Source organism: Hyaena hyaena, unplaced genomic scaffold (genome assembly GCF_003009895.1).
Source record: "Hyaena hyaena isolate Hyena2069 unplaced genomic scaffold, ASM300989v1 scaffold_24, whole genome shotgun sequence".
NCBI lineage: Eukaryota > Metazoa > Chordata > Mammalia > Carnivora > Hyaenidae > Hyaena > Hyaena hyaena.
Window position 1 is genome coordinate 3,588,389 of NW_024080656.1, and position 12,183 is coordinate 3,600,571.

Sequence of the window (12,183 nt, forward strand, 5' to 3'; positions counted from 1 at the left end):
CCTCATGTGAAAACAAGGTGTTCAACTCAATTTCAAAAGGACCTTCAGCCTCTGAGACTCCAGAGCAGATGGTTTGTTGAAGGAGGCTGGAGGGTTTACAGCAGGATCTGTCATTTGATGGGCTGAGTCAGACTGGGGGCAGCAGGAATATAATGCCACAATCAACACAAGGGCACAGGCAATTAGGAAACACACTTGGCTGATGGTTTGAGTGTCTGTTCCGCTCGGAGGATATATTCCTGAAGAGGCACAGGGTGACTCATCAGCCGGCTGTAACCTGATGAAATAGAGCTATCCAATTTCCTTGCTCTGATTCCAGGCCACCAAATGATCTTAATTCGGTTTTCCAAGGCAGTGTCCCCAGGCAAGAAGAGGGGTAAGTTATGGCAATTGGAAATTGACATTCTTTTGTGGGAGCAAAATTAGATCACGTGTGAGAAATGACTGTGAAATTAAATAAAGTAGCATTCAAATTCAAAGAAACAGCATCCTCAGTAATATCACCATTAGTTATGAATCATTTTCATGCTGACTTGATTGGCCTTTGAACCATGTTTTTTTTTTTTTTTAGAGCTAGTAAACCCTGGGTGACTCAGTAAATATAGACATTCTAGATCTGGAAAATGAGAGGCAAAAATTACTACCATTTACATGGTACTTTTACAGAAAGATCCCAGTAGCTCTGGGAGAAAAAGAATATTATGTTCCTGGTCTCCAGCTCAGGGTGGCTCAGTACAATAGAGCAAGGAAGGGTTCGAGCTTGCAGTCAAACCTAGGTTGGGGACTTCAAATCCTAACTGCAGTGCTGCTTCTGAGGGGAGTGAATGCTCTTCTCCCAGCCCCTCTCCCCATATTCACTCACATTACCACATGAGATACGTGCCAGATCTTGAAGGGGTTGAAGCAGAAGGTACTCTGTTCTGGAGATCATGGAACTGTTTCTCTTCCCTCTGCAAATGCCACTTGAAGCACATTTGTAGGGCCTTTCCAGAGGCTGCCCCACGGATGGGTCTGCATGGCTTCCCTTTGTCCTTAGATTCGGGCTGAATCTGCTTGCTGCATGTGTAGAAAGGGCCTATTCTGCTTCGGCAGAGTCTCAGGGGTGTTGGATTCCTACCTGTCATCATTGGAAAGTTTGGTCTGGAAATTCCTGCTGAAATGGCTAGGGATCCCCAGCGGGGACTGCTCCCTTAGATCAGCACTGCTGGATTTAGCCCACCCGCCTCTTGCATCTCCGCTGCCAGAGCTGCTGGGTCAGATTACCAGAGGGGAGGGAGGGTGGGTATGGATCTCAGGACCGCTGGCCCTAGGTGCACCGCAAGCCTGAGCTCTCCATCTGTCTTAGCGAGTGTGGCAGAGTGGGATCTTTATATCCAGACCCTTCCCATTCACAAAGGGAAGTGGAAGACTGCTGCTTGGCTGGGAATTTCTCAAGGGTGAGGAAAAAGATGAACTGGCCCCATTCCTGCATCTCCTTTTGCTGGGTTTACTTTGCTGTCTCCAGACTGAGAGGTAAGAGGCCAATGGGTGTATAACCATCTCAGCTCATTTGGGGGCCACTTGTTTGGTGGGAGTGGGCAAGCAAACAGAACAAATTCTCTAACTGCAAGGAAGCATTCATGCCTTTTATTGACTCACCAGAAAAATAACTCTCACCTACCCAGAGCTTGTCCCTAGCTGATGCTGGGTCCTGCCCAGTTCTAGTCCTCAGTTTGTTGTTCTTTGCTTTGAAATATATATGACATTGAATATTGATCCAGGTCCCTCTTTTTGAGCAGCTGTAGAAACAGCAGATGGAAAATATGCTCAGAAATTGTTTAATGACCTTTTTGAAGATTACTCCAATGCTCTTCGTCCAGTAGAAGATACAGATAAAGTCCTGAATGTCACCCTGCAGATTACACTTTCTCAGATTAAGGACATGGTAAGTAACATAAAGTGTGACTCTTTGAAATGGTGCTAAGGGTGAAACTAACAGTGCTTTCCAAAGAGATGTCTTACTCAGAATTTAGAGAGAATGAGAACAGACAGCAACGTGTGCAAGCTGGTGGAGGAAGGGAATACAGAAGAAGGATGCTCTCTACAAAAGTAATTTCACTAAATAAAATTTAGTCCAATCCTGGCCATTGACAGTAACAGTCTTGATCATCTAAACAGAGATGGTGTCTTATATTGTAGGATTCCCTTTCTATGAGATGTCCAAAGTAGGCAGGACCATAGAGACAGAAAGCAGAGGAGAGGTTGCCAGGGGCTGTGGGGAGAAGCAGAGAATAGTGAGTGATGGCCTGATGGTTATAAGGTTTCTTTTCTGGGCTGACAAAAAAGTTCTGGAATTAGATAGTTGGTAATAGTTGTACAACATTGTGCATATACTATAATCCACTGAATCATACATTTTAAAATGGCTTTTTGTGTTAAAATGGTGACTTTTGTGTTATATGAATTTTATTCCTGTTTTTTTAAAAAGAAAGGTATGTTTTAAGATGGCATATCTTATTTAGTGCTTATATGCATTTAATTACACAAAGTTATGAAACTTGAAAGGCTTTCCTCTGTATACTGTAGATATTTTCTAACCTTCTCATTCAAGTGAATCATCAGTTGATCAATTTTCAGAGAAATTTGGGCTGTTGATCCATGCAGAGCTCTGATGGCCTAAACATTTGTCCACTTTACATTCAGAAACAGTCAATTAGGTGGAAAAAAATATGGCCTTGGCAGTCAGTCAAAGGAATAGACTAGAAAAGCTCTTGTTTATTTAATGAAAGTAGATTTGTGCTCTTGGAATTTCTGCTGTGAAGAACAAGATTTCTAGAGATGGGAGACATTTGGTTGAGGCGTCTACTGGACAGAGTCCTATCATGGTTACTTGTGCAGGATGAAAGAAACCAGATTCTGACTGCCTATTTATGGATCCGCCAAATCTGGCATGATGCATATCTCACGTGGGATCGAGACCAGTATGACGGACTGGATTCCATCAGGATCCCTAGCGACCTGGTGTGGAGGCCAGATATTGTCCTATATAACAAGTAAGTTCAAGTCAGTCATTACTTGGGAATGAACTTGTTGATTTAACAGAATTGGAACATAATGAAAAAAGATATTTAAAACCTGATTGAAGTTAAGTACCAATTTAGGTACCCAGGCCCTAAAATGATGGTCATAAAATCTTAGGTGATAAAATAATGGGTCATAAAAGTTGAGAGCTATAGTCCCCTTCTGGATGAGAAACTATTTTATAGGCTGTATTAGTTTCCTAGGGCTGCTGTAACAAAGTACCGCACACTGGGTGGCTTAAACAGCAGAAATGCATTGTCTCACAAGGTAGTACACAACCTTGTAGACTACAAAATAGGCTTTCTGAGTGGTGGTGAGAAAGGAAAGAGGGGCATGTGGTAGTGATCCAATCAGGTGTGATAAATATAGTTTGGGCAGGAAGGTGTTTAACATCTAGATTCACTACTGGTGCCTGAACCCATGGGATTAGACTTGTTAGGGTGTGTTCAGGATGGTTATGGGTCTGGAAGTTACTGCATGTGAGGAACAGTTGAATGTGTTGATACTTAGTTTGGAAGCAAGAAGTGCTTGGGAAGACTTGATGGCTATGTTAGGCAATCAAGGAGAAAATAAGGTAGGGAAAAGAGAGAAAATTGTTCGAGGGGACAAAAACCAAGACAGTGAAAAGTTAAAAGGAAGAGAAACAATTTTAAAAATCATCATAACTAATAACTTGAGCAATGAATGTTCCCAAGAGATAGTGAGCTCTTTAGCAGTATAGTTATTCAAGAAGATAACCAAATCAGTAAAAGAATAAATTTGGGCTCAAAGTTCTGGTAAGGTTGTTTAGTCTAAGTACACAGCCAATATAATGGTTAGTTCAAGAGGCTGCAAGGATTCCTGACATTAGATTGGGTAAAGACTGGCTTATAGAAATTCCAAATGTGCCTTTATTATGAGAGAATTCTTTTTTTAAAAAAAGTTTATTTATTTATTGTGAGAGAGAGAAAGAGAGAATAATGCAAGAGAGAGCAGGGGAGGGGCAGAGAGAGAAGGATAGAGAGAATCCCAGGCAGGCTCCAGGCTGATAGTACAGAGACTGACATGGGGGCCTGATCTCCCCAACACTAAGATCATGACCTGAGCCAAAATCAAGAGCCCGAAGCTTAACCAACTGAACCACCCAGATGCTGCTTGAGAGAGTTCCAATGGTTGGGGGTTTTTTTAAAAGATTTTTTTAAGTTTGTTTATTTTGAGAGAGGGAGAGCAAGTGTATACGCAAGTGGGGGAGGAGCAGAGACAGAGAGGGAGAGAGAGAATCCCAAGTGGGTTCCATGCTCACCATGCAATATGGGGGCTAGACCTCATGAACCGTGAGATCATCATCTAAGCTGAAATCAATTTTAGTATATGTGCTGCCGAAGCGAGCACATGAGCTGAAATCAAGAGTCAGACACCCAGCCAACTGAGCCACTCAGGTACCCCAAGATTTTTTATTATTTTAAAGTAATCTCTATACCTAACATCAGGCTCAAACTCACAACCCTGAGATCAAGCATCGCATGCTCTACTGACTGAGCCAGCCAGGTGTTCCTAATGGTTGGGCCATGTTAACACTTGGAGTTTAGACCTAGTAAGGAATTGGGTACCTTATCATATCTGGACAGACTTTGTCTAAAATTTAGCATTAGGGCTTGCTTAAGTCATCTAGGTGGTTGAGAAAATAGCAAACTTGTTAGATGAGATTAGAAGTAAAGGAGAGGAAGAGGAACAAGCTTGAGGGAAAAAATGATGAGTTTGGTGTGGGATCTTTTCAGTTTGGGCGGCCAAAGGAACATCCACATGGAGACAACCGATGAAGAGACTGAAAAAGCAATTCTTAAGCCTGGAAAGAAGATCAGGGATAGAGATATCAAAAGCCCTTTGAGCCCTTATAGAGCCCTTCATAGAACTACTCAAGGAAGGAAAGAAAATGTGGATAAAGCTGGTGAAACGCTTCACTGAAGACTTTATTTATTTATTTATTTTTAATTTTTTTTTAATTTATTTCTGAGAAAGAGAGAGAGAGAGCATGAGCAGGGGAGGGTCAGAGAGGGAGCGAGATACAGAGTCTGAAACAGGCTCTAGGCTCTGAGCTAGCTGTCAGCACAAAGCCCAATGTGGGGCTCAAATCCACTAACCATGAGATCATGACCTGAGCTGAAGTCAGATGCTTAACCGACTGAACCACCCAGGCGCCCCTTCACTGAAGACATTTAAAGAAGACATTTAGGATAAATGGTTAAAAGGGTGGAAGAAGATGTGAGAGAGGGTTGTGTCATAGAAACCATGGGGAAGAAAGGATATGTAGAAACAACCTACAGTGTTAAATGTTTGGGAAGAATTGAACAGGATAGGGATGTAGAGTAGGTCTTTAGATTTACCTGTTTGCAAGTCATGAGTGACCTTTGTAAGAGCACATGTTGGTAAGAAGCCAAATTGTAAGAATAAAAGCAAGATGGGGAAGTGACAGCAGCTTGTATTACTTCCAGTATATGAAAAGAGAGGTGGGAAGTGAAAAGTGCCTGAGAGGAGGGGACGCTGGTGGGAGAGACTGGGGAACAGCATTGGGAAGGGTCTAGATGAGACAGAATAAGAAGAACCAAGAGATGCAGAATCCTGAAGGAGACATGGGAGGAGAGGAATCACAGAACGGGAAAGGAAGTTGGCCTTGGAAAGAAAGTGGAGAACTTCTTTTTGATATAGAAATGTCCAAAGAGATTCTCTCTGATCCTGAGATTCTCTCCTCTTATACCAAGAATGTAGGATGGGTGAGTGATATTCTCCATTCACACATAGTTCTCACTTTTCATTTCATTAACTATACACATTTCTCATTGTTACAGAGGATACATTCAGTAATTTGAAATTACTTCATCTTGTTATTTTCACAAAGACCCATATTAAAGCTCTTCCTCTCTACACCCTCATTAAAGACTATCATTAAAATTTGAGCACCACAAGGTCTCTGATTGCAAATCAGACCATTACAATTAATGTTGTGGTGCCCAATTTTTAATAAGTAGAAAAAATACTTTAAAACATGCCAGTTCTTTGATCTAGCACATGTTCTTCTAGCAATTTAACGTAAGGAAAGAGTCAGTGGATAAATGCAAAGATTCGACTACAGGGACATTCATTACAGTGTTGTTCATGAATGCAGATCCTGGAAACTGACAATGTCGAACAGCAACAGATTGGTTAAATAAGTATGGCGTCTCTAAATAATGGAATATAAAGGAAAACTATCAGCCGTGAAAATAATGTTGCAGGAGAATATGAATGAATAACCACATTTTAAATTTGGTACCATCCTTTTTTTGCTAAAATAATTATTTTATCTCAGGATAATTTTAGATTTCCAGGAAAGTTGCAAAGATGGTACAGAGTTCCTTATACCCTTCACCTAGCTTCTCCTGATGTTACATCTTATCAAACAGTACATTTGTCAAAACTAATACAAAATTATTAATTAAACTATAGACTTTATTGGATTTCACGTTTTTCCACAAATGTGCTTTTTATGTTCCTTCTGGGTCCAATCCAGGATGTCTTTCACATTACTTTTACCCATAATATGTTTTGTAGGGAAAAAATTATAAGGGAGATTGGAAAATATGTATTAAATGTTAGTAGATACTTATCAATTAAGGTTGTGAGCATTGGAAATTGACTTTGACTACCTTGTGAAAAAAGGGATTTGTTGGAAGGGCTTGGTACAGCTCACTGAATTAAAGGGGGAAGAAAAAGTGCACCTGGGTGGCTCAGTCAGTTAAGCATCTGACATTGGCTCAGGTCATGATCTTGTGGTTTGTGAAACCAAGTCACACGTCAAGCTCTAAGCTGACAGCTCAGAGCCGGAAGCCTGCTTGGAATTCTGTGTCTCCTTCTCTCTCTCTGCTCCTTCCCCACTCATGTCCCCACCCCCTTTCAAAAATGAATAAACATTTTTTTTAAATGTAGGGAGGAATAATCAATGAGCAGGTTTTAGAAAGGACAGACTGAGACTGCTCTAGAGTTTGAGACAGCAGGAACTATTGAGCTGGTTTGTTTTATAAGAAGGCATCACCAAGGTGACTGTTTTTGGTCTTTGGGTCCCTCTACATAAGATCTAAACTCCAGGGAGAGTGAATCAATTGGATCTAGCTCAGGTCATATGGCCAGCCTCTGACCAGGGGAGGCTGGGGCACCTTGATGAACATTTCATCTGCCGTCCAATGGTAGAAAAACTCACTCTCTAAAGGAAAATAGAAAATCTGTACCCAGGCATAAATGTTCATAAAGCAAAAAGAAGATATATCTAATAAATTATTACTTCTTAGGTTATGGGTAAATGAATTTTTGTCTGCATTTTTCAAATGTTCTACAATAAACATGTACAACTCTTCCAATAGCAACAAAAGGCTACTTTAATATTCTTGTGCCCAAGGTCAATAAAATCAGGTAAGCAGGCCTCCCTATTAGATTTCAGCCTCGACAGGTTTACTTTTTGTCTAGATGCTTGAATCATTATACCTTGACTAAGAGACTGGCTTTGGAAATGAAGAGGAAGGGACATAGAGCAGAAATAATTTAAAGGAAGAATCCTGGAGAAGTTGACCCTGAGTAGTTACAGGAGATGGAGGAAGAGGGGCAAATTGGAGTTGGTTCTGACTTTCAGCCAGGGTGACAGGGAGAATGGTGACCCATTGCCAGCGACACTAAAGTGATGGCCACAGGGCCATGAGCTGTCTGGAGTGAAGGAGCTGATGAGTTGCCTTGACCAGCAGCTTTCATTTTCCTCCTCCGGCCTCCAGGGCTGATGATGAATCTTCTGAGCCCGTGAACACCAACGTGGTTCTACGGTATGATGGGCTGATCACCTGGGATGCACCAGCCATCACCAAAAGCTCCTGCGTGGTGGACGTCACCTATTTCCCCTTTGATAACCAGCAGTGCAATCTGACCTTTGGTTCCTGGACCTACAATGGCAACCAGGTGGACATATTCAACGCCCTAGACAGCGGAGACCTCTCCGACTTCATCGAAGATGTAGAGTGGGAGGTCCATGGCATGCCTGCTGTGAAGAATGTGATCTCCTATGGCTGCTGCTCTGAGCCCTACCCAGATGTGACATTCACTCTCCTTCTGAAGAGGAGGTCCTCATTCTATATCGTCAACCTCCTCATCCCATGCGTCCTCATATCTTTTCTGGCTCCCTTGAGTTTTTATCTCCCAGCAGCCTCTGGGGAGAAGGTCTCCTTGGGAGTGACCATTCTGCTGGCCATGACTGTATTTCAGCTCATGGTGGCAGAGATCATGCCAGCTTCAGAAAATGTCCCTCTTATAGGTGAGTTCAAGTGTCTTTCACTTTGACTAGCTTTGAGGCGACTGGGATTGTATGTGTTCCTTTAAACTCATAACAATTAGGTCAACTTCAGATTCAACACAGGCTGTCACATACTTCATTAAGTGTTTCAGTTGGCATCTTTGAAAACAGATATGGCTGTTTTCCAAAACTGGTCTTATGGTCTCTGGGTTTACACAAAAGAGAAATGAGAAGTAGTATAGCTTAGAGTAGTGGTTTCTCAAAGTGTGGTCCCTGGACCCACAGTGCAGCATCATTTTGGAAGTGCCAATTCTCAGAGCCCACCCCAGACTTACTGAATTAGAAACTCTGGGAGTGAATCCTGGCAATCTGTTTTCACAAGACTTCTGGGTGACTTTGATGCACTTTCTGTTTCACTGGCTTAGAAGTTAAGGCCCTGATTCTGAAGTTAAAGAAATCTGCATTTGAACTCTGATCTCACCCCTCGTTTCTGGATGATCAGTCTTAGGCAAGTTACTTCATCTTTTAGTTTCTGTTTCATCACTTGAAAAATTTGTGTAATTGCTACTCATTGTGTCATTGCTTAGTGTAGAAGCTGGCATATGGTAAGTGTCCAGTAAGTAGTGACTATTATTGTCTTTTCACATCACAAGGAATCTTTTCTTGGGAAATACTGGCAGACATGATAGAAATGGTTGCCTATATTTTTAAGGGTCTCCTACTCTTAATAGAATAATCTTTAGCTTTTATTGTGTATAGTAGATATGGGAGAGTTGGTTAAAATGCAGATTTCTATATCTGAAGAGTTTGATTTAGCAATCTTGGGCAAAAGTTGGGAATCTGAGGTGATTCTAGGTTAGACCACATTTTCAAAACCCTGCTGTAATAAAATGTTCTTCCGAGGGTAGATGTGGAGACAGAGATGACCCACCCCTGTCTCACCCTCCTTTCTTACCTCATTTTGAGACCCTTCCTAACATGCTTCCTACCTGCACCCTGCCACCAAGGACCTACTCAGCTCCAACACGTCTATCTCAATGACTCACTGTTGTAATAGATGTTTACCAGAATTAGAGACTAGACCTAATTTCTGATTCCTTAAAGTAAACAATGAGGAGGAATTTCAGAACACCTAGAGACTTAGGAACCAATATGAAAGTGATATTTTACTGCCCTTTTATCCTCTACTGAACCCAATATTACCCGATATTCAGACATTGCTATGTTGGTTTGCTTGTTTGGAGAGCAAAAAACACAGACGCATGGACACATGGACACAAATACACACTCACACACATCTTTTTGAGAAATAGACACAGAAAGTTCTCTCTGGTCCTCCCCCCACACCATTAATAAAGAGGAAGAAGTGTATTGGCATTTCTATTACCTCTCCTGAGACAGAAATGATTTACAGTGATGACCTCTAATCATAACCCTGTTTGAGGCAAGAACAATTGGCAGATCTCTTTTCTTTAGCAGTGACATTCAACAGAGAGTTGGCTAAAGCTCTAAAGAGAGAAGTTTCGGCATGTGTCTCAGAAATTTTGCAAACATTACTTACCCTATGTCTGTGATAATATTCCTTTCTAGGAAATAATTCCTTTCTAGGAAGGGTGCACACAGATCTTTAGCATGTGTATTAACAATTACAATATGTCATTTGCAGCATCTGTGAAATGCACTTGTAAGCTTATAGAAATGTGTTTTTCTGAAGAAGTGTCATATTGGATCTCAGCTTCTGGTCTATAATTTTTAGCATATTAAGACAGGTCCCATTTATTCTGAGTTTACGTTGAGCTTTTAACAAATAATGAGAGGATGATGAACATTATCAAGTACACTGTTTTCATCTGTTAAGATTATCATCTGAGCTTTTTCTTTTACCCCAATGATATAGTGAATTAGGTTTTCTGATGTTGAGTTGAATCCTTTATCATGACGAATTATCATTTTAAGACTATTGGATTTAGTTAGCTAATAATTTTTATAGGACTTTCTCAAATACATCTGTAGGTAAAATGACCTTAATGTTTCCTTTCTTGTTACTTTTGGGATCAAGGCTAAACTGACTTCATAAAAGCAACTAGGCAGTTTTTTCTCGTTTTCTTTTTCCGGAACAACTTGACTTGGTAAGATGTATAAGACATGTACAAACATGTAAACGTTTGGTAAAACTCATCTATAAACCCAACCCTGGAGCTTTTCTATCCCAGTGTTTCTTCTTCTTATGCTAAATTTGATGTCTTATGTATTTCTAGAAATTTCATCTAAGTTTTCAAATATATTATCATACAGCGATTTATAATATTATTTTATTGTATTCCAAATTTCTAGTCTGTTACTTCTTTTATATTCTCTCTCTCTCTCTCTCTCTCCCCACCACCACCCTGCCTCTATTCTGCAAGTGGCTTTATCAAAAGGTTTATCAATCTTATTCCTCCTTTCAAACAGCTTTTGCTTTGCTTCATTTTTTGTTGTTGTTTTTATTCTAAATTTTATAAATTTGTGCCCTCACCTTTATTATTTCTTTCCTTCATTTTCCTTTATCATGAATATTTGCTTTATGCAATCACATGTTAAAGACTAATAGTGACATACTATCTCCTTTCTTACCCAATTGTAAAGTCTGAAGACAATTCTGGGAGCTGGTCAAGATCATTGTTCATTGAAAGGGAAATTTTTTCACATCATGATCTCAGCAAACATTCTGAAACCTTTAACTCAGCGCAGGGGACAGTGCTGAGAACCTTACGTGTATCATCTCAGTTAAGCCTCACCATATTCCGGTATATTAGATCCGATTATTATACTCATTTTACAGAGAAGGAAGCTGAGGTTTAACCAGGTGGTAGAACTTGCTCCAGGCCACTAGTCTTTATAGAGCTGGGATTTGAACCCAAAAAGTTTTATTCAAAAGTTTATACTAGTAACCATTAGTGTATACAGCTTCCCTAGAAAAGGTGTTTGTTTCTTTTTCTTTTCTTTTCTTTTTTTTGAGCCAAGCACAAGGACAGTTTTAAGCTAACTTGGTTGTGGTTATTTTCCAGGCAAATACTACATAGCCACAATGGCCTTGATCACAGCCTCCACCGCGTTGACCATTATGGTGATGAATATCCACTTCTGTGGGGCTGAGGCCCGGCCAGTGCCACACTGGGCCAGGGTAGTCATCCTGAAATACATGTCCCGGATCTTGTGTGTCTACGATGTGGGTGAGAGCTGCCTTAGCCCCCACCACGACAGGGAGCAAACCCACCTCACAAAGGTTTATGGCAAACTTCTAGAGCCAAATCTGAACACGGACAGAAACAAAGAGCTTCCCAGAAAGAAGGAAATAAACAAACTCTTAAAGAATGACTTGGGGTGCCAGGGTGAGAACCCACAGGATGCTGACAGTTACTGTGCACGGTACAAAGCTTTGACAAGGAACATTGAGTACATTGCCAAGTGCCTCAAAGACCATAAGGCGACCAATTCCAAGGGGAGTGAGTGGAAGAAAGTTGCAAAAGTCATAGACCGATTCTTCATGTGGGTTTTTTTCATTATGGTGTTTGTTATGACTGTTTTGATCATAGCAAGAGCAGATTAGTGGGCATTTGGTATGTGGAAATATATCACTAAAATTCCCTGTGATCTACTCTAATATTTTCCCAAGTCAGATTTACATACACACATGCAAATATATAGTATATATGTATATATATATATATTTATATTTATATATATACATATAAAATTTAGGGGTTATATTGTGTTTACTTTTTATTTTTCATTTTTTTAATGTTTACTTATTTTTGAGAGAGAGACACAGAGAGTGCAACCAGTCTCCAGGCTCT

At 40.5% G+C, this 12,183-nt stretch overlaps 1 protein-coding gene across 1 annotated transcript; it reads left to right on the forward strand.

Annotated features, from left to right (window-relative positions):
- Positions 1 to 1,448: 1,448 nt before the first annotated feature.
- CHRNA9 (cholinergic receptor nicotinic alpha 9 subunit) lies at positions 1,449 to 11,973 on the forward strand. The gene is made up of 5 exons (XM_039227045.1): positions 1,449 to 1,512; positions 1,779 to 1,924; positions 2,878 to 3,032; positions 7,836 to 8,368; positions 11,395 to 11,973. Exons 1-5 carry the CDS (start codon positions 1,449 to 1,451, stop codon positions 11,934 to 11,936), a joined length of 1,440 nt encoding a protein of 479 aa, XP_039082976.1. The 3' UTR covers positions 11,937 to 11,973.
- Positions 11,974 to 12,183: the final 210 nt, after the last annotated feature.